At 46.0% G+C, this 23,733-nt stretch overlaps 1 protein-coding gene across 1 annotated transcript in view; it reads left to right on the top strand.

The window, feature by feature from the left end:
• The window catches only part of fer1l4 (fer-1 like family member 4), a 261,986-nt gene that overhangs the window by 124,264 nt on the left and 113,989 nt on the right, over positions 1 to 23,733 (top strand). The window contains exons 25-28 of the mRNA XM_080204539.1: positions 2,477 to 2,611; positions 12,546 to 12,719; positions 17,218 to 17,331; positions 20,304 to 20,465. Of these exons, the coding sequence (XP_080060665.1) occupies positions 2,477 to 2,611; positions 12,546 to 12,719; positions 17,218 to 17,331; positions 20,304 to 20,465 (585 nt within the window). The remainder of the gene's footprint in view (positions 1 to 2,476; positions 2,612 to 12,545; positions 12,720 to 17,217; positions 17,332 to 20,303; positions 20,466 to 23,733) is intronic.

Raw genomic sequence — 23,733 nt, 5'->3', positions numbered from 1 at the left:
TTAAGATTATGGGGAGCGGGCGGGTAAGTGGAATTGATCCACTGCAGATCAGCCATGATCTTATTGAATGGCAGGGCAAGCTCGAGAGGCTAGATGGCCTACTCCTGCTCCTATTTCTTATGTTCTTATGACCTATAAAATGTGATGGTGGGAAAGTTTGTATAGAACTGATAGAAATAGCTGAGGTGCTGAATGAATTCTTTACTTCGGTATTCACGGTGGAAAAAGGTCTTGGTGGGTGTAGTGCAGGCTTGTGGCGGACTGAAAAGCTTGAGTATGTGGACATTGAGAAAAAGGATGTGTTGGAGCTTTTGAATAGCATCAAGATAGATAAGTCACCGGGACCGGATGGGAAGTATCCCAGGTTACTGCGGGAGGCGAGAGAAGAAATTGCAGAGTCTCTGGTGATGATCCTTGCATCATTGATGGAGATGGGAGAGGTTCCAGAGGATTGGAGGATTGCGATGTGGTTCCTATAGTCAAGAAAGGGAATAGAGATAGCCCAGGAAATTATCGACCAGTGAATCTAACCTTGGTGGTTCGTAAGTTGATGGAAAAGATCCTGAGAGACAGGATTTATGAACATTTAGAGAAGTATAGTATGATCAAAAGTAGTCAGCACAGCTTTGTCAAGGGCAGATTGTGCCTTATGAGCCTAGTTGAGTTTTTTGAAAATGTGACTAAACACATTGATGTAGGAAGAGCAGTAGATGTAGTTTATATGGACTTCAGCAAGGCATTCGATAAGGTGCCCCATGCAAAACTTATTGAGGAAGTGAGGGGGCATGGGATCCAAGGGGACATTGCTTTGTGGATCCAGAACTGGCTTGCCCGCAGAAGGCAGAGAGTGGTTGTAGATGGGTCTTTTTCTTCATGGAGGTCAGTCACCAGTGGAGTGCCCCAGGGATCTGTTCTAGGACCCTTGTTTGTGATTTTTATAAATGACCCGGATGAAGAAATGGAGGGACGGGTTGGTAAGTTTGCCGATGACACGAAGGTTGGTGGTGTTGTGGATAATTTGGAGAGATGTCAGAAGTTGCAGCGAGACACGGATAGGATGCAAGACCGGGCGGAGAAGTGGCAGATGGACTTCAACCTGGATAAATGTGCGGTGGTACATTTTGGCAGGTCCAACGGGATGAAGGAATATAATATTAAGGGTAAGACTCTTAGCAGTGTGGAAGATCAGAAGGATCTTGGGATTCGGTTCATAGGACTCTCAAATCGGCTTCACAGGTTGAAGGTGTGGTTAAGAAGGCGTATGGTGTACTGGCCTTCATCAATCGAGGAAATGAGTTTAGGAATCGGGAGATAATGCTGCAGCTGTATAAAACCCTGATCGGACCCCACTTGGAGTACTGTGCTCAGTTCTGGTCACCTCATTACAGGAGGGATGTGGAAGCCATAAAAAGGGTGCAAAGGAGATTTATGAGGATGTTGCCTGGATTGGGTGGCATGCCTTATGAGGAGAGAGCTCAGTCTTTTCTTCTTGGAGAGACGAAGGATGAGAGGTGACCTGATAGAGATGTATAAGATGTTGAGAGGTATTGATCAGGGGGACTCTCAGAGGCTTTTTCCCAGGGCTGAAATGGCTGCCACAAGAGGACACAGGTTTAAGGTGTTGGGGAGTAGGTACAGGGGAGATATCAGGGATAGGTTTTTCACTCAGAAGGTGGTGGGTGAGTGGAATCGGCTGCCATCGGTGGTGATGGAGGCAAATTCGATAGGGTCTTTTAAGAGACTTCTGGATGAGTACATGGGACTTCATAGGATTGAGGGTTATAGGTACGCCTAGTAGGTAGAGATATGATAGGCGCAACTTGTGGGCCGAAGGGCCTGTTTGTGCTGTAGTTTTTCATGTTCCATGTCCTAACTTAACCCCCTCATATCCCGGACAGACAATCTGATCATTGGAGTTTCAAGTTGCACAGCATCTTTATCTGGAACCCCCTGTGACCTGATGCAATGTAATAGTTTAGAAAGTGTTTCCGTCTCAGTTTGTTACTTTCCATTTCCTAAAGAGTTCCAAACTCGGCCATCTTTAACAGGATTCTGTTGATTCTAAGGAGGTGTCAAAGAGCTAGTTTGCCACTGTATTTTCTGAGTTTATGTACAGCAGTGTCTCTCTTAGAGAGTGTGCAGCCTATGTCAGGCAAAAGAAACTCTAGCAGTGTGAACCTTTCACTCCCTTGGTCTAGAGCTTCCTAAACAAGCAAGAAATGGTTCATATTTTGAAAACAATGGGATTGCTAATGAAACGGCAGTAAGATCAGCGGCACCATTGTCTATGTATCATCTTTACTGTCTTGCATTTCACCGATCTTACTGCAGTCTGATATAGCAAATGGAATTGTGCAGCATTATGGGCAATTTAATTCAATGGATTCAGTGATGGGAGATCTACAGTTTCAATATATTAAATTCACTGAAATAGAATAGTCAAAGCAAATGTAACCATTTCTACAATTCTTTACAGTATCTGGAAGAAACTCTTTCCCCACTGTGGTCAGAGATGTTGGTGTTTGATCAAATCCTGATCGAGGGAAGTAAAGAGGAACTGAAGAACGATCCCCCCATTATCATCATCAATATCTTTGATTATGACAGCTTGGTGAGTTTCAACTTAGCGCAGTTTAGGAAATAACTACAGCAGAATCATTACGAGGGAAGACAAGCATTAATGCTGGATGATATTAAAGTAATCATCCTCAACTGCAAATATCGCACGCTGCATAATAATAAATGCTGGACTACTAAACCAGCACTGAGATTGGAGTGAGCAGTTTGACTTTTTTAGCACTACTGGTGACTGCATGTCTGTCACTGTATAACACTGTGGTGCAGTACTGGTGGGGACGGGTGTGTCACTGTATAACACTGTGGTGCAGTACTGGTGGGGACGGGTGTGTCACTGTGTAACAATGGGGTACAGTACTGGTGGGGACAGGTCTGTCACTGTATAACACTGTGGTACAGTACTGGTGGGGACGGGGTCTGTCACTGTATAACACTGGGGTACAGTACTGGTGGGGACGGGGTCTGTCGCTGTATAACACTGTGGTACAGTACTGGTGGGGACGGGGTCTGTCACTGTATAACACTGTGGTACAGTACTGGTGGGGACGGGTCTGTCGCTGTATAACACTGTGGTACAGTACTGGTGGGGACGGGGTCTGTCGCTGTATTACACTGTGGTACAGTACTGGTGGGGACGGGGTCTGTCGCTGTATTACACTGTGGTACAGTACTGGTGGGGACGGGGTCTGTCGCTGTATAACACTGGGGTACAGTACTGGTAGGGACGGGTCTGTCGCTGTATAACACTGGGGTACAGTACTGGTGGGGACAGGTCTGTCACTGTATAACACTGGGGTGCAGTACTGGTAGGGACGGGTCTGTCACTGTATAACACTGGGGTACAGTACTGGTGGGGATGGGTCTGTCACTGTATAACACTGGGGTACAGTACTGGTAGGGACGGGTCTGTCACTGTATAACACTGTGGTACAGTACTGGTGGGGACGGGGTCTGTCACTGTACAACACTGTGGTACAGTACTGGTGGGGACGGGTCTGTCACTGTATAACACTGGGGTACAGTACTGGTGGGGACAGGTCTGTCACTGTATAACACTGTGGTACAGTACTGGTGGGGACGGGGTCTGTCACTGTATAACACTGTGGTACAGTACTGGTGGGGACAGGTCTGTCACTGTATAACACTGGGGTACAGTACTGGTGGGGACGGGGTCTGTCACTGTATAACACTGTGGTACAGTACTGGTGGGGACAGGTCTGTCACTGTATAACACTGTGGTACAGTACTGGTGGGGACGGGGTCTGTCACTGTATAACACTGTGGTACAGTACTGGTGGGGACAGGTCTGTCACTGTATAACACTGGGGTACAGTACTGGTGGGAACAGGTCTGTCACTGTATAACACTGGGGTACAGTACTGGTGGGGACAGGTCTGTCACTGTATAACACTGTGGTACAGTACTGGTGGGGACGGGGTCTGTCACTGTATAACACTGTGGTACAGTACTGGTGGGGACAGGTCTGTCACTGTATAACACTGGGGTACAGTACTGGTGGGGACGGGTCTGTCACTGTATAACACTGGGGTACAGTACTGGTGGGGACGGGTCTGTCACTATTTGACACTGTGGTACAGTACTGGTGGGGACGGGGTCTGTCACTGTATAACACTGGGGTACAGTTCTGGTAGGGACGGGTCTGACTGTATAACACTGGGGTACAGTACTGGTGGGAACAGGTCTGTCACTGTATAACACTGGGGTACAGTTCTGGTAGGGACAGGTCTGACTGTATAACATGGAGCTGTTGTTCATCCATCGTCGTCGATGAGGACCTCGACACCATTAGTCATTTTGAGGCTGGTTCCGGTGTGTCCGAAGATGACTAATCAGGCCAATTCGGCACAGAATGTCCTGGCACATATTGGACAGACTTGTGTAGACACTGTAGTTGTTGTGCTGATGGCTCCGGACTTGCACAGCTCGCGCTTCAGCAATACACGTTGCTTTGTGAGCTTGACAGCCTTGTGGATGAGGCAGTGTGAGGTAGGGCGGTTTTGTGCCAGCATTTCCCAGGTGGTCGTGTCTATGTCAGGCGACTTCAAGGAGGCTTTGAGTGTGTCTTTGAAACGTTTCTTTTGCCCTCCATGCGAGCGTCTTCCAGCAGAGAGTTCCCCAAAAGGAGCTGCTTGGGTATGCGCTCGTCTGACATACGGATGACATGACCTGCCCACCAGGTCTGCGTCTCATCAGCAGTGTGTGGACTGATAGTAGACTTGCTCTAGAGAGAACTTCAGTGTCTGGTACTCTGTCTTGCCATCGGATGCGTAATATTCTGCGAAGGTAAGTCATGTGGAAATGATTGAGCTGTCTTGCATGGTTTCGATACACAGTCCACGTTTCACAGGCATACAGGAGGGCAGTGAGTACCATAGCGCTGTAGACCTTCAGTTTTGTTGCTGGGCTGATTCCTCGACGTTCCCATACAGTGGAGCGCAGTCTATCAAAAGCAGAACTTGCCTTTGCTATTCTGCAGTTAACTTTGTATCAATCGTCACTGCTTGGGAGAGGGTGCTGCCAAGATAAGTGAACTGGTCCACTGCCTGTAGTTTCTGCCCTTTGATTGTGATTATGGATTCTGTGTACGGTGCATGAGGAACAGGCTGGTGCATGATTTCGGTCTTTTTAATGTTGATGATGAGTCCAAAGTTGTCACAAGCCGTGGAAAATTTGTCCATACTGACTTGCATCTCTGGCTCTGAGCCAGTATACAGGGCGCAGTCATCGGCAAAGAGGAAATCTCTCAGAACAGTCTCCTTCACTTTGGTAATAGCTTGAAGTCTCCTCAGGTTGAAGAGCTTCCCATCCACTCTGTACTTGAGGCTGATTCCAGCAACACTGTCCTGGAAGGCATCATTCAGCATGGCAGTAACTTTCATGCTGAACAGTGTGGGTGTGAGCACACAGTCCTGTTTGATACCATTGGTGACTGGGAATGGATTTTGCACCGTCCAGTACTCTGGCCATCATGGAACTGGCGTACCATCTGAATGAATTTGGGAGGGCAGCCTAACTTTGACATGATCCTCCGCAGGTCTTGTCAGCTGACAGTGTCGAAGGCTTTTGCGAGGTCAACAAAGGTTGTGTAGAGCTCACAATTCCGCTCCTGACACTTCTCCTGAAGTTGGCGCATGGCAAAAATTATGTCAGTAATCCCGTGACCTTTGCGGAAGCCACACTGTGACTCTGCAAGCAGGCCCAGCTCCAGATGAGTGACCAGACAATTTAGCAGGACTCTTGTGAGGGTTTTTCCTGTGATGGAGAGCAGCAAGATTCCTCGGTGGTTGTCGCATACTTGCCGATTGCCCTTCCTCTTGTAGAGGTGTACAATGGAGGCATCTTGAAGTTCCTGAGGAATGGATCCTTGCTTCCAAAAGGATTGGAACAACTTGGTGAGCTTCTCAATAAGTACAGGACCAGCAGCTTTGTAGATCTCTGCGGTGTGGCATTTGCCCCTGGGGCTTTACCACTGGATAGCTGGCTGACAGCTTTCGTGCCTTTGGCTACTGCTGGTGGGTCATCCATGGCACAGTTGATATTGACCTGGGGAATTCTGTCTATCGCCTCATTGTTAATAGATGACGGTCAGTTGAGGACGACTTCAAAGTGTTCAGCCCATCTCTGCAGGATCTGAGCCCTGTCTGTAATGAGAGTTAGAACATAGAACATACACTACAGCACAAACATGCCCTTCGGCCCACAAGTTGTGCTGGCCTATCTATACCTACCAGGCCTATCTATACCTACCAGGCCTATCTATAACTCTCAATCCCATTAAATCCCATGTACTCATCCAGAAGTCTCTAAAAGACCCCAACGAGTTCGCCTCTACCACCACCGACGGCAGCTGATCCCACTCACTCACCACTCTCTGAGTGAAAAACTTACCCCTGACATCTTCTCTGTACCTGGAGGAGTACTACCTGTACTCAGGAGGGGGGTACTCCTGAGAGATTGAGGTCTGTAGAGAGTGTTGAGGGTTTCATAGAACCATCTCAAGTCGTTTCTGTCAGCGTATCCCTGTATTTCATCTGCCTTGGTGTTCAGTCAGGCATCCTACATTTTACACAGTTTATTCTGGACTGTCCTGCGAGCACTGGTAGAAGCATTTTTCTTGGCAGCTGACGATGGACTGTTCTGACAGGCCCGATGAAGATGGAACATAGAACATTACAGCACAAACAGGCCCTTCGGCCCATAAGTTGCACTAATCATATCCATACCTACCAGGCCTATCTATAACCCTCAATCCCATTAAATCCCATGTACTTATCCAGAAGTCTCTTAAAAGACCCCAGCGAGTTCGCCTCTACCACCACTGACGGCAGCCAATTCCACTCACTCACCACCCTCTGAGTGAAAAACTTACCCCTGACATCTCCTCTGTACCTACTCATAGAACATATAGAACACAGAACATTACAGCGCAGTACAGGCCCTTTGGCCCTTGATGTTGCACCGACCAGTGGAACCAATCTAATGACCCTCTAACCTAAACTATTCCAATGTTGGCGGGGCAGGCTCGAAGGGCTAGATGGCCTACTCCTGCTCCTATTTCTTATGTTCTTATGTTCTTATGTTCTTATCCATATGCCTATCCACTGACCATTTGAACGCCCTTAAAGTTGGCGAGTCCACAACTGCTGCAGGCAGGGCATTCCACGCCCTTACTACCCTCTGAGTAAAGAACCTACCTCTGACATCCGTCCTATAATTACCACCCCTTAATTTAAAGTTATGTCCCCTCGTGTTAGCCATCACCATCCAAGGAAAAAGGCTCTCACTGTCCACCCTATCCAATCCTTTGATCATCTTGTATGCCTCAACACCTTAAACCTGTGTCCTCTTGTAGTGACCATTTCAGCCCTGGGAAATAGCCTCCGAGAATCCACCCTATCTATACCCCTCAACATCTTATAAACCTCTATCAGGTCACCTCTCATCCTTCGTCTCTCCAAGGAAAAAAGACCTAGCTCCCTCAACCTATCCTCATAAGGCATGCCTCCCAATCCAGGCAACATCCTTGTATATCTCCTCTGCACCCTTTCAATAGCTTTCACATCCTTCTTATAGTGAGGCAACCCGAACTGCGCACAGTACTCCAGATCAAGTACAGCCTCTCCTCTCGTAGGCTTATCCACGTAGATGATGCTATCCAAAGAAGGTGCTTTTTAACAAGTAGAGCATGTATCTCCTCATCATCCTCAGCAAACCAGTCATGCTGCTTGTGGGTAGAGGGCCCAAGCATCTTCACTGCAGATGAACGGACAGCATCCCTGAAGCGTTCCCAGTCATCCTCAGCACTGCCTACCAGGTGTAGGTCAGCAAGTTTGGTTTCTAAGTCTTCAGCCAGTGCTGAAGCTATGCTGGGGTTCTTTAGCTTGGCCACACTGATTCTTTTCATAACCTTGCTTCCTTGTTGTCGCCTCTTGGGTCTGATGTGGAGCCTCATTTTGGAGACAATGAGCCTGTGATCTGTCCAGCAGTCAGCACCACACACGGCCTTGGTCACTCTGACATTCTGCCTGTCTTTTCTCCTGACAATGACATATTGATAAGATGCCAGTGCTTAGACTGGAGGTGCATCCAGGAGGCCTTGTTACGGGTAGGCAGATGGAAGGTTGTGTTGGAGATGAGGAGGTCATGTGCTGCACAGATTTTTATTATGAGTAGGCCGTCACTGTTAGACTTGCCCACTCCATGCCTCCCAATGACTCCCTGCCAGACTGCAGAGTCACACCTACTCTTGCACTGAAATCGCCAAGCAAGATCAGCTTGTCGGTATGCTCACTGCTGATAGTAGGCCGTCTAGCTCTTCATAGAATTTGTCTTTCATCTCATCGAGGTTGTTCATTGTGAGGGCATAAGCGCTGATCAGGATGGCTTGACTTCTGTTCTGCAGCGAAAGCTGTAATATTATAAGCCGGTCGTTCACACCCTTGGAGAGACTAGCAAGTTTCCCAACAACGTGACTCCTGACGGCGAATCCAACTCCAGCATCACGACGCTCATCGCTGCTGCGACTGCTCCAGAAAAAAGTGTATCCACCTCCAGTTTCAGTCAACTGACCTATGTTGGCAAGATGAGTTTCACTCAGGGCTGCATTGTCAATGTTGTATCTTGCAAGCTCTCTGGCAACTAAGGCTGCTCTTCTCTTTGGTTTGTCTGCTGTAGGGTTGTCCAAAAGCGTGTGCACGTTCCAAGTGCCAATGGTGAGCGGTGTCATCTTGTCTTTTGTTTGTTCGACCGCAGGATGAGATCCCCATCAGCCGCAGTAAACTGGCCGGGACGTAGTGAAGCAGGCAATGTTTAGGGCACCTTTTCTAGCCCCTTTCTGATTCTAAGGAGGTGAGCAGTGTGTTCCTGAAGAGGACTGCTCAGTTGCTCAGGTAGACACCGAGTTTCAAAGAACAAAGAACAGTACAGCATAGGAAACGGGCCCTTCGACCCTCCAAGCCTATGCCGCACATTGGTCCAACTAGACCATTCGTTTATATCCCTCCATTCCCAGGCTGCTCATGTGACTATCCAGGTAATTCTTAAATAGTCCTAGCGTGTCTGCCTCCACCACCCTACTTGGCAGCGCATTCCAGGCCCCCATCACCCTCTGTGTAAAAAAACGTCCCTCTGATATCTGAGTTAAACCTCACCCCTCTCACCCTGAGCCTGTGAGCCCTCATGATCATCACCTCCAACCTGGGAAAAAGCTTCCCACTGTTCACCCTATCCATACCCTTCATAATTTTGTACACCTCTATTAGGTCTCCCCTCATTCTCCATCTTTCCAGGGAGAACAACCCCAGTTTACCCAATCTCTCCTCATAGCTAAGACCCTCCATACCAGGCAACATCCTGGTAAACCTTTTTAGCACTCTTTCTAAAGCCTCCATGTCTTTCTGGTAGTGCGGCGACCAGAACTAGACACAGTACTCCAAATGTGGCCTAACCAGCGTTCTATACAGCTGCAACATCAGACTCCAGCTTTTATACTCTATACCCCGTCCTATCAAAGCAAGCATGCCATATGCCTTCTTCACCACCCTCTCCACCTGTGCTGCCACCTTCAGGGATTTGTGGACTTGCACACCTAGGTCCCTCTGTGTTTCTATACTCTTGATGGTTCTGCCATTTATTGTATAACTCCCCCCACATTAATTCTTCCAAAATGCATCACTTCGCATTTATCTGGATTAAATTCCATCTGCCATTTCTCCGCCCAATTTTCCAGCCTATCTATATCCTGCTGTATTGTCCAATAATGTTCATCACTATCAGCAAGTCCAGCCATCTTTGTGTCAACCACAAACTTGCTGATCACACCAGTTACACCTTCTTTCAGATCATTAATATCACAAATAGCAGAGGTCCCAGTACAGAGCCCTGTGGAACACCACTGGTCACAGACCTCCAGCCGGAAAAAGACCCTTCGACTGATACCCTCTGTCTCCTCTGGCAAAGCCAGTTCTCTACCCAGCTAGCCTCCTCTCCTTGTATCCCATGAGATTTAACCTTCTTAACCAACCTGCCATGAGGGACTTTGTCAAACGCCTTACTGAAATCCATATAGACGACATCCACGGCCCTTCCTTCGTCAACTGCTTTTGTCACCTCCTCAAAAAACTCCACCAAACTTGTAAGGCACAACCTCCCTCTTACAAAGCCATGCTGTCTGTCACTAATGAGATTGTTCCGTTCTAAATGTGCATACATCCTATCTCTAAGAATCTTCTCCAACAACTTCCCTGCCACCGATGTCAAGCTCAGCGGCCTATAATTACCCAGGTTATCTCTCCTACCCTTCTTAAATAATGGGACCACATTCACTGCTGCTTCGATCAACAGAAAACAACCATTAGACCTAAGCCACCAGTATGCTGGTTCGTGACTACAGCTCCCAGTGTAACCACACCTGCTGCTTTGTCGCTCGCCCATCGCCACGGGATTTCAAAGGTTTAACAGGACACATGATGATGATGATGATGGTGTCGAGACTAGTGCTTGATTTGGATTAAAATGAGGGAGAGTTGCGCAGCATCAACCTCACTCTCCCCTCCCAATTCCCATCTGAATCCAGTGGCAAGACAAGAGTCGAGATGGCTGGAGATGGGACTAAGTGCAGTGGATGATCAGGGTGTCTTCTGTGTCTTGTCCTGCTCTTCGCATTCCACGATGTTTGCAGAGACTGCCTTTTTGTATTCCATTGGTCTCATCTGCTCAATCCACTGGAGTCTGTCTTCACATGCTGAGGTAGACATTTCCCTATCTCACCGAAGGCTGAGATCTGTCGGCTACCCTCACCTGGTTTAGCCAGCTTGACAAAGGCGTTGCCTGGGGTGTGGCCGCAGGTGAGAGCTGAGTGCCAGATGGGGACCAAAGGTAGACAAACTGCCCTGAAAAGGACGTGACATGTTCCCCCACCAGAGGTCCTACCCCTAACTGACATCACAGACCCCAACACTAGGGTACAGTATTAGTGGGGATGGGTCTGACTGGGGTACAGTACTGGTGGGGACAGGTCTGTCACTGTATAACACTGGGATACAGTACTGGTGGGGATGGGTCTGTCTCTGTACAACACTGGGATGCAGTACTGGTGGGGACAGGTCTGTCACTGTATAACACTGGGGTACAGTACTGGTGGGGACGGGTCTGTCACTGTATAACACTGGGATACAGTACTGGCGGGGACAGGTCTGTCACTGTATAACACTGGGATACAGTACTGGTGGGGACGGGTCTGTCACTGTATAACACTGGGGTACAGTGCTGGTGAGGATGAGCCTGTCACTGTATAACACTGGGGTACAGTACTGGTGGGGATGGGTCTGTCACTGTATAACACTGGGATACAGTACTGGCGGGGACAGGTCTGTCACTGTATAACACTGGGGTACAGTACTGGTGGGGACGGGTCTGTCACTGTGTAACACTGGGATACAGAACTGGTGAGGATGGGCCTGTCATTGTATAACACTGGGATACAGTACTGGAGGGGATGGGTCTGTCTCTGTAGAACCAGATACAGTACTAGTGGGGATAGGTCTGTCACCATACAACACTGAGGTACTGTATTGGTGGGGATGGGTGTGTCATTGTACAACACTGGGGTGCAGTACTGGTGAGGACAGGTCCATCCTGTATACCACTGGGATACAGTACTGGTGGGGACAGTTCTGTTGCTGTATAACACTGGGATACAGTACTGGTGGGGATGGGTCTGTCACTGTATATCAGTGGGGTACAGTACTGGTGGGGACGGGTCTGTCACTGTATAACACTGGGGTACAGTACTGGTGGGGACGGGTCTGTCGCTGTATAACACTGGGGTACAGTACTGGTGGGGACAGTTCTGTCGCTGTATAACACTAGGATACAGTACTGGTGGGGACGGGTCTGTCGCTGTATAACACTGGGATACAGAACTGGTGGGGACGGGTCTGTCACTCTATAACACTGGGATACAGAACTGGTGGGGATGGGTCTGTCACTGTATAACACTGGGGTACAGTACTCATGGGGATGGGTCTGTCACTGTATAACACTGAGATACAGTACTCATGGGGATGGATCCATCCTATATAACTCTGGGGTACAGTACTGGTGGGGACAAGTCTGTCACCGTGTAACACTGGATACAGTACTCACGGGGACGGATCCGTTCTGTATAACACTGGGGTACAGTACTGGTGAGGATGGGTCTGTTACTGTATAACATGGGATATGGTATTGGATTGTTTGAATACTAGTTGATATAGTTCTTGTTTGACCCTCATCTGGACTGTCAGACAGTCAAGTGAGTGGGAATGGATTGTGAGCTGGATGGTGGATTATATGTCTTGCTGTTATGTTGCGTTTTTAAATCCAGCACAATGCAGAATCCCCAGATATATTTACTAGATGAAATTTAGCATGAATTTGAATCTGATGTTAACCTTTTTCACAAACAGGGCGGCCCAGAGTTTCTTGGGCGAGCTTTTGCAGCTCCCATTGTTAAGCTGCAAGAGGACAGCTATGTGAGGCCTTCCTTACAGTTTCATGACATTTACAGAGGCCAGACCATGGGTGGGGAATTGCTGGCAGCTTTTGAACTTATCGAACTTGATTACACTGGATATGGAGAGGTAAGAGTTCAAACGGTCGTGGATTATCTGTGAGTTTCATTAAATGTGGAGACGGGATTAAATTGCTTCAAATTGCATTTCAGTTATATCCAAATGGACAGTTAGCTTCCCAGTGGCTAACAGGTGAGTGTTAAGCTTCTTAGCTGCACTCTGCTGAATTCCAGATTGCCACATGTCTAATGGGCAGCTCCCATAATATGTCAGAGACTGGCTGCTGTCTTGTCCCCTCCCCATGATATTCAATGGCATTACTGTCACTGAACCCCCATTATCAACATCGTGGGGGTTATAATTAACCAGAAAATAAACTCAGCATATAAATGCTGTGGGTGGGATTTTCCACACAACCCACCGTGTGTTTTGCAGCAACGGAGGCAGCCTGCCATTGGCCAGTGGAGTGATCATCTGGTCCCGCCATAGTCAATGGATTTCCTGTTGAATGCACTTGGCGCCACTGGGAATCTATGGCAGGGATGTGCCTTTCGCAGGACTAGACAATCCCACCAGCATCAACAGCCAGTAAATTCCAGCCTGTGCTCACCAGAGCAGGTCAGAGGTTGGGAATTCGGCCCCAAAACCTGTCCACCATCTACAACTGAGAGCTTGGATTATGCATGGAATTATGAGGGACATGGTTAAAGGAGCTACTGGACTGGCAGCTTAACATTCTGGGATACTGTTACTTTAGACAGGACAGAAGGGGAAACAAAAGGTGTGGAGGAGTTGCATTGCTGATTAGGGAGCACAGCATGGCTCTGATGTGGGAGGAGACACTGGCAGGATCTTGTAGTGAGGCATTATGCATGGAGCACAAGAATAGGAAGGATGAAATCACAATGTTGGGAGTGTACTATAAACCTCCCAACAGCCCACAGGAGACAGGAGCAGTTGTGCAGTCAGATATTGGAAAGGTGTGAAAAAAGCAGGATAGCTGTGATGGATGACTTTAACTTCCCCCATATTGCCTGGGACTCCCTTACAGCCAGGGGCTCGGATGGAGAACAATTTGTTAGATGTGTCCAGGAGGGTTTTTTGATACAGTAAGTTGCCAATCCAACCAGGGAGGGGGCCATACTACACTTGGTATTGCGGAATGAGCCGGGTCAGGTGATCGATGTTTCAGTGGGGGAGCATTTTGGGCTTGGTGACCACAATTCCATAAGATTTTGAGTAACCATGGATAAGGAGAAGAGTGGCCCTCAGGTGAGGATGCTTAATTGGGCAAGGGCCAATTACACCCAAATTAGACAGGAACTGGGGAATGTGATTTGGGAGTGGCTATTTGAGGGCAAATCCACACCTGGCATGTGGGAGGCTTTTAAAAGCCAATTGATTGAAATGCAGGACAGGACAAACAAAAATGAAGGATAGAAATGGCAGGATTCAGGAACCATGGATAACAAGGGAAATTGTAAGCTTAGTCAAAAGGGAAAAGGAAGCATATGATAGGTCTAGGCATCTAAAAACTGACAGAGCCCTTAGGGGTACAGTGAAAGTAAGAAGGAACTTAAATGTGGAATTAGGAAGCTAAAAGGAACCATTAAATGTTTTTAGCAAACAGGGTCAAGGAGGATCCCAAGGCTTTTTATATTAGGAGCAAATGGGTGACAAGAGAAAGAGTAGGCCCACTCAAGGACAGTGGAGGGAAGTTATATGTGGAGCCAAGGAAGTGAGTGAGATCCTTAATGAGTATTTTGTATCTGTATTCATCAGGGAGAAGGATATGATGGATGTTTTTGTCAGGGATAGGTGTGTAAACCCTCTGCAGAACGTCAGTATATCGAAGGAGGAAGTGCTGAGTATCCTAAATTGCATTAGGGTAGGCAAGCCCCCAGGGCTGGATGGGATCTATTCCAGGTTAATGTGGGAGGCAAGGGAAGAAATAGATGGGGCCTTAACAGACATCTTCACATCCTCTTTGATCAGAGGTGAGGTTCCAGAGGCCTGGAGAATAGGCAATGTTGTTCCCTTGTTTAAGAAAGGAAGCAGGGATAATCCAGGGAATTATGGACCAGTGAGGCTGATGTCAGTGGTGGGGAAGCTTCTGGAGAAGATACTGAGAGACAGGATATTTGCACATTAGGAGGAAAATGTACTAGTTAGTGACAGGCAGCATGGTTTTGTACGGGGAAGATCATGTCTCACCAACTTGACTGAGTTTTTTGAAGAGGTGATAAAGGTAACTGATGAGAGAAGGGCTGTGGATGTAGTTTATATGGACTTCAGTAAGGTGTTTGACAAGGTTCCTCATGGCAGACTGGTACAAAAACTAAAATCACATGACATTCAGGGTGGGTGACTAAATGGATCCAGGACTGGCTTGGTCATAAAAGATAGAGTAGTCGTGGGAAGGTGTTTTCAAAATGGAGATCTGTAGCTAGTGGTGTTCCACAGGGATCAGTACTGGGAACTTTGTTGTTTGTAGTACATATAAATGATCTGGAGAAAAATGTGGATGGTCTGATTAATAAGTTTACGGATGACACAAAGATTGAAGGAGTTGCTGATAGTGCTGGGGATTGTCAGAAGATACACAGGTTATAGATAGATTAGAGACTTGGGCACAGAAATGGCAGATGGAGTTTAATCTGGACAAATGCAAGGTGATGCATTTTGGAGGATGCAGGTTGAGAGAGGTTGAATAAACTAGGATTGTTTTCACTGGAAAAACAGAGGCTGAGGGGAAACCTTATAAAGGTCTACAAAATTAAGACAGGCATAGACAGGGTGGATAGTCAGAGGCTTTTTCCCAGGTTAGAAGTGTCAATTACACAGGGGCACATGTTCACGGTGAGAAAGGGAAAGTTTAAAGGAGATGTTCGGGGGAAGTTTTTCACACAGAGAGTGGTGGGTGCCTGGAACGCGCTGCCAGAGGAGATGGTGGGAGCAGGCACATTAGCAACATTTAAAAGGCATCTGAATGGGTACATGAATAGGGAGGGAATAGAAGAATGCAGATGAATAAAGGCAGAATGTTTTTTTAAAAATTTAGATGGGACATCATGACTGGCACAGGTTTGGAGGGCCGAAGGGCCTACTCCTGTGCTGCACTTTGCTTGTTCTCTAAATAAGAAATGTGTTGGAATACTCTCCACTTGCCTGGATGGGTGCAGCTCCAACACCATTCAAGAAGCTCAACGTCATCCAGAACCAAGCAGCCCACTTGATTGCTACCCCTTCCACAACCATCACTCTCTCCACCACCGACAAACAGTGGCAGTGTGCACCATCAACAAGATGCACTGTAGCAATTCACCAAGGGTCCTTAGGCAGTACCTTCCAAACCCACAAACACTACAATCCAGATGGACAAGGACAGCATATACCTGAGAACACCACCACTTGAGGTTCCACTCAAGTTACTCACCATCCTGATCATTCTCTCCCTAACAGCACTATGGGTGTACCTACACCACAGGGACCACAGCAATTCAAGAAGGCAGTTCACCACTGTTAGGATCTTGGACCAGAATCCCAAGTTCTATGAGGAAGCCAGACTAGCCCCCAATAATTTTTCTATTTTGGTATGAATGTGAGGATAGGATGCTTCATTCCAGGAGTAATTCCATTGACAAGTTAAAAAACTTTTATAATAAAGCAAACTTCATTTAGTAACTCTGTTTAAATATAACTCTAACAAATGAAACAGCTTAGCTACTAATTGAACAATATTTACAACTTTAGTTTCTAACTTATCATTGCTTCAGTTCCAAATAAGCAATATTCCTCTTACAGTTTCAAAAGTCATTTAAATACAGTGATTATACTTGCAAATATTCTTGCTAAAATGAGTGTGGACAGAGAAAACGAGTCTCAATAGCTTACAGAAAACCTCTATCTTCAAGTAATTCCCATCTAGAACTGAAATACTGGTTCTTTGCTACATACCTAGCTTGTCCCATTAACCACATCATCACATAACCCTGTACACCTAAACCGTGTTCCATTTCTTTAATCAAAAGCCCAGGGCAAATCTCCAGCCATAAACAAAAATCCATTAGCTCAATTCTAAATAATCACTACATTCCTAAAATGTATAATTATCCTGCTGTCCCAGCATCTGAGCAATATGTTTTCCAGACACACTAATTGTCTGCAGAATAGAGCTGAACCTGTAAACAATCCCCTTAAACATAAAAAAAACTCTGTAGCAATAGCTGCAGAGCAACAGCACTATCATTACATCACCACATTCACAGATGTTAGGGATGGGCAATAAACACTTGCATCCAAAGAACAATGAAGAAATTATAACATTGCTGTTTATGGGATCTTACTGTGTGGAAATTGACTGCCACAGACTCACTGTAAAATAGTTTGGGAGGTCCTTTGGATATGAAAGGTGCTATAGAAATGCACAATTTTTTATATTTTCCACAATGCTGCAGTGGAAGACGTTAAAATTGTAAAAGTAACAGCTTGTGAGAGCTTGGAAAGAAGTAGAATGAAGGTGTGAAAATGGGACAATTTGATCTCAATTGCACAATTCTCATTTTAGCCATCTCTGCCAGACAATGTGGAATCTAAGGATCCAGAATATCTTGATGAACAGATGAAATATTTCATCATTCCTGCAGGAATCCGACCAAAGCTCAAGACATTCAGAATTGAGGTAATTTCTATTTGGATGTTAATTCTCCTGTGAATAATGTTGACCCTCTTATTAACCTGAAATAACAAAGATGATGAAGAGAAAACTCTGGATGTTGTCGCTATGGTCTTGCTGCAGCTGTATAGGGCATTGGTGAGGCCGCAGCTGGAGTACTGTGTGCAGTTTTGGGCGCCGCACCTGCGCAAGGATATTTTGGCCCTGGAGGGAGTGCAGAGGAGGTTTACTAGGCTGATACCGGAGTTGAGGGGGTTGAGCTATGAGGAGAGGCTGAATAAACTAGGCTTGTACTCGTTAGAGTTTAGAAGAATGAGGGGAGATCTCATTGAGACGTATAAGATGATGAATGGGATGGATAGGATAGAGGTGGAGAGACTCTTCCCGCTCAAAAAAGACAGTAGGACTAGGGGGCACAGCCTCAAGATAAAGGGGAGGCGGTTTAGAACGGAGTTGAGGAGGAACTTCTTCACTCAAAGGGTGGTGAATCTCTGGAATTCTCTGCCCGTTGAAGTGGTGGAGGCTGCCTCGCTAAATATTTTTAAAAAGCGGGTTGATGGGTTTTTGATAAGAGAGGGGATTAAGGGTTATGGGGAGAGGGCGGGAAAGTGGAACTGAGCCACGACAGATCAGCCATGATCTTATTGAATGGCGGGGCAGGCTCGAAGGGCTAGATGGCCTACTCCTGCTCCTATTTCTTATGTTCTTATGTTCTTATGTTCTTAATTCTTAAGAAAGTGTTTGACAACTTCTACCTAAAAGTGTTCACAAAGTTGAGGCTGATGGAACAGGAGAGACAGTGTCCATTTGAATTAGAAATTGGTAAAGGACAGAAAGTGGTTGTTAGTTAGACTGAGATGGTGGTTGACAGTGGTCTTCCTCAAGGGTCAGTGCTTGGACCGCTAATTCTTTTTTATATATACGATGTTGGAATATGGAGTAAAATTTATATATTTGCTGAATATATCAAACTTTGAGGTGTGATGAACCGTTAGGATGATACCAGTCGCGGGCAACAGGATATGAATAGCCTCTCAGGCTGGGCAGAGAAGTGAGAGATGGAGTTTTGTACAAGGAAATGAGAGATGATGTATTTTAGCAGATGGAAAATGAAGATTTGAAATAGACTCAATGGGGTAAATTTTCCAATCACAACACAGGAATCATCATGTGTGGGATAGACAATTTAGTGCTGCATTAAAAAGTCTGTTGACCTCTGGCAGGAATTTTTGGTTCCTGGATGGGCGTGTCAGAAAAATCCCACAGTTTTGAAGAGAATTCTGGACACAGGTGGTGGCTGATGTGCATTGATCTCTGAGGGTAGCCGGACATATCAAGAAATTGGTTAACATGTGTGACAACACTGTGTCTTTAAGAAATTGTTTGTCATGTTCCTTCTGCAGGATCTATTTTGAGGTTTTTTTCATATTATCAGTGCTGTTCTGTCTCTATCCAGCAGCCCTTATTATTACTGCAGCAGCATAATTGTTCCTCATTGATAGAACGCTTGCTTTAATCTGGATTAATGCTGTTCTGTTGTTTTAATCGTTCCCCTTGGGTTTTGCAGAGTAGGACTTGATTAGGTTGATTGTAATGTCATATGACTGGGTGGAGCGAGATTTAAAAAGGGAATTCAAGCTTAGTTGTTGTTTTAATTGCTGCCTTGAGTTGAGAGAGAGAGCAGTGTCTCTCTTTCTTTCTCTCTGAAATTGGAGACTAGAATTTGTCAGCAGATACGTTTCTTTCTGGGAGATTCCGTTACATGAGAATGGATTTTCCTCTGATCTGAGTTTGGAATCTGCAGAGAGAGAGAGATACCCCTTTCTCTGAAGTCAAGAGACTGGGAGCTGCCAGAGACTAGGTTTATTTTTCTGAAATTTTGCAGCTTGAGGATATATTCTTCTCTGGAAACTGCTATCTAGATCTCTGTCCAGAAGTGTTAAATGGCTGGAAATCTAACACTACATGAGCATACTTGTTTTTGTGCTAACTAGTTCTGAGGAAGGGTGATGCCTATGGGGATATTGCTTAAATTGGAACAATAGAGATAGCTAGCTATTAAGATTTAAATATTTTAATTGGTAAAAGTTATGTTAATTCTTTTGTTATATTCTAACTGTGTTTTTAAATAAAGCTTGTTTTCCTAGTGAGTCACTTGAACCATACCTGGAGTATAACATCTTACGCTAACACGTGCCAAACTCAAAAGTAAAAGTTGGGGCTAGGCTAGAGTTTCTGATCTTGGCCCTAACAAATGGAACCGTGTGATTCATAAATAAGGATATTGAGTTAAATTGCAGGGGTGTTATGTTTCATCTTTTAGGCTTCAACTCTTTATCAAATTCTTTTCCACTTCGATGGACGTAGTAAAATGGTGGATAGTCAGAGGCTTTTTCCCAGGTTGGAAGTGTCAATTACAAGGGACACAGGTTCAAGGTGAGAGGGAGAAAGTTTAAAGGAGATGTATGGGAGAAGTTTTTCACACAAAGTAGTGGGTGGTTGGAACATGCCGTTAGAGGAGGTGGTAGAAGCAGGCACATTAGCAACATTTAAGAGGTATCTGGGTGGGTACATGAATAGGGAGGGAATAGATAGATACAGACCCAGTAAGGACTAAAGATATTTGTTTAGTTTAGTTAGGGCATCATGATCGGCATAGGCTTGGAGAGCCGAAAGTCCTGTTACTGTGCTGTACTTTTCTTTGTTCTTTGGCATGGGACAGTAACAGAGGGAATTTGACCTGAAGCATCAATGATCTCACCTCTGCCACATACAATGGACAGAATCTTCTTGTTCACCTGCCATGGGAACCCGCCAACGGGACAGGAAATTTGGCAGATTATGTAAAGGTCCATTGACCTCTGGTGGGAATTTCCAGTTTTGGGGCATCACATGGAAGGAAAATTCCGACCTTCCATTGGTGATTCTTAATCCTCCACATTTTGACATGCTGGATAAAAGATATCTTACTTTTCTAGGTTCTATTCTGGGGTGTCCGGGACCTGAAACGTGTGAAGCTTTTTGAAGTGGAGCAACCCCAGGTGGTGGTAGAATGTGCTGGTCAGAAAGTCGAGTCTGAAATCATTCCAAATTATAAGGAGAATCCTAACTTTACTGAACTTGTGAAGTATTTTGAAGTGGTATGTAACAAACTATTCTGATGAATCAATTGTTGAAAGTATCAGGAATTAAATATTGAGTTTTATGATCATGGGTCTTTCTGATGGAAAAGCTGCAGATGCTGCCAATCTGGAACATGCTGGATCTGGTCGGTGCTGGTTGTTACTGGCACCTGCGTGATTCCTAGCCATGCCTACTTTTTGTCCTCCATTCTTTCTTTCTCTGGTAGATGGTAATCGCTTCCTGCTCTGACCCTGAACTGTTTTCATCCAATTTCTATCATCTTCACACGGTCCATCTTCGACTTTTCTCTTTCCTTCTCAATTTCTCTGCATCCATCTCTGAGAATAGGTTATCAACATATTCACTATATGCCCAGAGACTCCCACAGCTTCATTAACAACACCATTGTACACACCTCATCCTGTAAGGACTCAATTCTATTTTCCCAGTGCACCATCTCTGATATGTGTTCAACATTCCATATGAGAGTTTCTGACAAGTCTTTCCCTGTCTCTGAAGATTTCACCTCCACCTTGGCATTCTAGGATCTTGACCATTTGTGTTCCATTTCATACACTCCTGCTCTCACCCAATAGCCAATGTTGTTCACTTGTTTAAGAAAAGAAGCAGGGATAATCCAGCAAATTATAGGCCGATGAGCCTGATGTCAGCGGTGGGAAAACTTTTGGAGAAAATACTGGGGGACAGGATATATGTGCATTTGGAGGAAAATGGACTAGTTAGTGACAGACAGCATGGTTTTTTACGGGGAAGGCCATGTCTCACCAGTTTGAGTTTTTTGAAGAGGTGACAAAGATAATTGATGAGGGAAGGGCTGTAGATGTAATTTATAGACTCTAGTAAGGCCCCACATGACAAACTTGTACAAAAACTAAAATTACATGGGATTCAGGGTGTGCTGGATAGATGGATACAGAACTGGCTTGGTTATAGAATGATGTGGAGATGGCAGTGTTGGACTGGGGTAAGCACAGTAAGAAGTCTCAACACCAGGTTAAGTCCAACAGGTTTATTTGGCAGCACTAGCTTTTGGAGTCTCAGGCTCCTTCATCAGGTGAGTGAGGACTTGTGTTCACCAACAGGGCATATACAGACACAAACTCAATCTACAAGATAATGGTTGGAATGTGTATCTTTACAGGTAATCAAGTCTTAAAAGTATAGACAATGTGGGTGGAAAGGGGGCCAAGCACAGATTAAAGAGATGTGTATTGTCTCCAGGCAGGACAGTTAGTGAGATTTTGCAAGCTCAGGCAAGTCGTGCAGATTACAGATAGTGTGACATGAACCCAAGATCCTGGCTGAGGCCATCCTCATGTGTGTGGAACTTGGCTATCAGTTTCTGCTCAGCAATTCTGCGCTGTTGTGAAGGCCACCTGGAGAACGTTTACCCGAAAATCACAATCTGGTGAAGTGTTCCCCAATTGGAAGGGAACACTCCTGCCTAGTGATTGTTGAGTGGTGTTCATTCATCCATTGTCGTAGTGTCTGCATGGCCTTCCCAATGTGGCTTTTTCTGAATGGAGGTCAGTCACCAGCGGAGTGCCTCAAGGATCTGTTCTGGGACCCTTGTTGTTTGTCATTTTCATAAATGACCTGGATGAGGAAGTGGAGGGATGGGTAAGTAAGTTCGCTGATGACACTAAGGTCGGTGGTGTTGTGGATGGTCTGGAAGGATGGCAAAAGTTGCAACAGGACATAGATAGGATGCAGGACTGGGCGGAGAAGTGGCAGATGGACTTCAACGCGGATAAATGTGTAGTCGTCCATTTTGGCAGAACCAACGGGATGAACGAGTACACTATTAAGGGCAGAAGTCTGAGTAGTGTTGAAGAGCAGAAGGATCTTGGGGTCCGGGTCCACAGGACTCTTAAATCGGCCTCGCAGGTGGAGGAGGTGGTCAAGAAGGCGTATGGTGTACTGGCCTTCATTAATCGAGGGATTGAGTTTAGGAGTCGGGAGATAATGCTGCAACTTTATAAGACCCTTGTCAGGCCTCATTTGGAGTATTGTGCGCAGTTCTGGTCGCCTCACTATAGGAAAGATGTAGAAGCTATTGAGAGGGTACAGAGGAGATTTACAAGGATGTTGCCTGGACTGGGAGGCATGCCTTATGAAGTTAGGTTGAGGGAGCTGGGACTCTTTTCCCTGGAGAGACGAAGGTTGAGAGGCGACCTGATAGAAGTTTACAAAATGTTGAGAGGAATAGATAGGGTGGACTCTCAGAGGCTATTTCCCCGGGTTGAAATGGTTGCTACGAGAGGACACAGATTTAAGGTGCAAGGAGGGAAGTTCAGAAGTGATGTTAGGGGTAAGTTTTTCACTCAGAGGGTGGTGAGTGAATGGAATCGGCTGCCGTCAGTGGTGGTGGAGGCGAACTCGCTGGGGTCTTTTAAAAGACTTCTGGATGAGTATATGGGGTTTAATGAGATTGAGGGTTATAGATAGGTCTGTAGGTTGGTAGGTGTTGATGTGATCGGCGCAACTCGTGGGCCGAAGGGCCTGTTTGTGCTGTAGTGTTCTATGTTCTATGTTCTATGTACCATGCCTCAGGACATCCTTCTCTGCAGCATATCAGGTAGACAATGCTGGCTGAGTCGCAAGAGTATGTACTGTGTACCAGGTGGATGGTGTTCTCATGTGAGATGATATGGCATGTCTTGCAGGGTTTGCTGTAGCAGGGTTGTGTGGTGTCGTGGTCACTGTTCTCCCGAAGGCTGGGCAGTTTGCTGCGGACAGTGATCTGTTTGAGATTACGCGGTTGTTTGAAGGCAAGAAGTGGGTGTGTGGGGATGGCCTTGGCGAAATGTTCGTCTTCATCGATGTTGAAGCTCCAGAGAAGATGTCGTAGCTTCTTTGCTCAGGGGAAGTACTGGACGACGAAGGGTACTCTGTCCGCTGTGTCCCATGTTTATCTTCTGAGGAGGTTGATGTGGTTTTTCACTGTGGCTTGTCGAAACTGTCGATCGATGAGTCAAGGCCGTATATAATATAGTTATAGAAGACAGACAATAGCAGTGGAAAAGTATTTTTCAGAATGGAGATCTGTAGCTAGTGGTGTTCCACAAGGATCAGTGCTGGGACCTCTGTTGATTGTAGTATATAAGTGATCTGAAGGAAAATGTGGTTGGTCTGATTATTAAGTTTGTGAATGACATGAAGATTGGTGGAGTTGCTGATAGTGCCGGGGATTGTCAGAGGGTGCAACAGGATAGAGATAGATTGGAATCTTGGGCACAGAAGTGGCAGATGGAGTTCAATCTT

Source organism: Carcharhinus amblyrhynchos, chromosome 16, assembly GCF_965287045.1.
Source record: "Carcharhinus amblyrhynchos chromosome 16, sCarAmb.v2.hapA, whole genome shotgun sequence".
In the NCBI taxonomy this organism is placed as follows: Eukaryota; Metazoa; Chordata; class Chondrichthyes; order Carcharhiniformes; family Carcharhinidae; genus Carcharhinus; species Carcharhinus amblyrhynchos.
The sequence above is the reverse complement of the archived record's forward strand: the minus strand, read 5'-3'. Positions and strand labels throughout refer to the sequence as shown.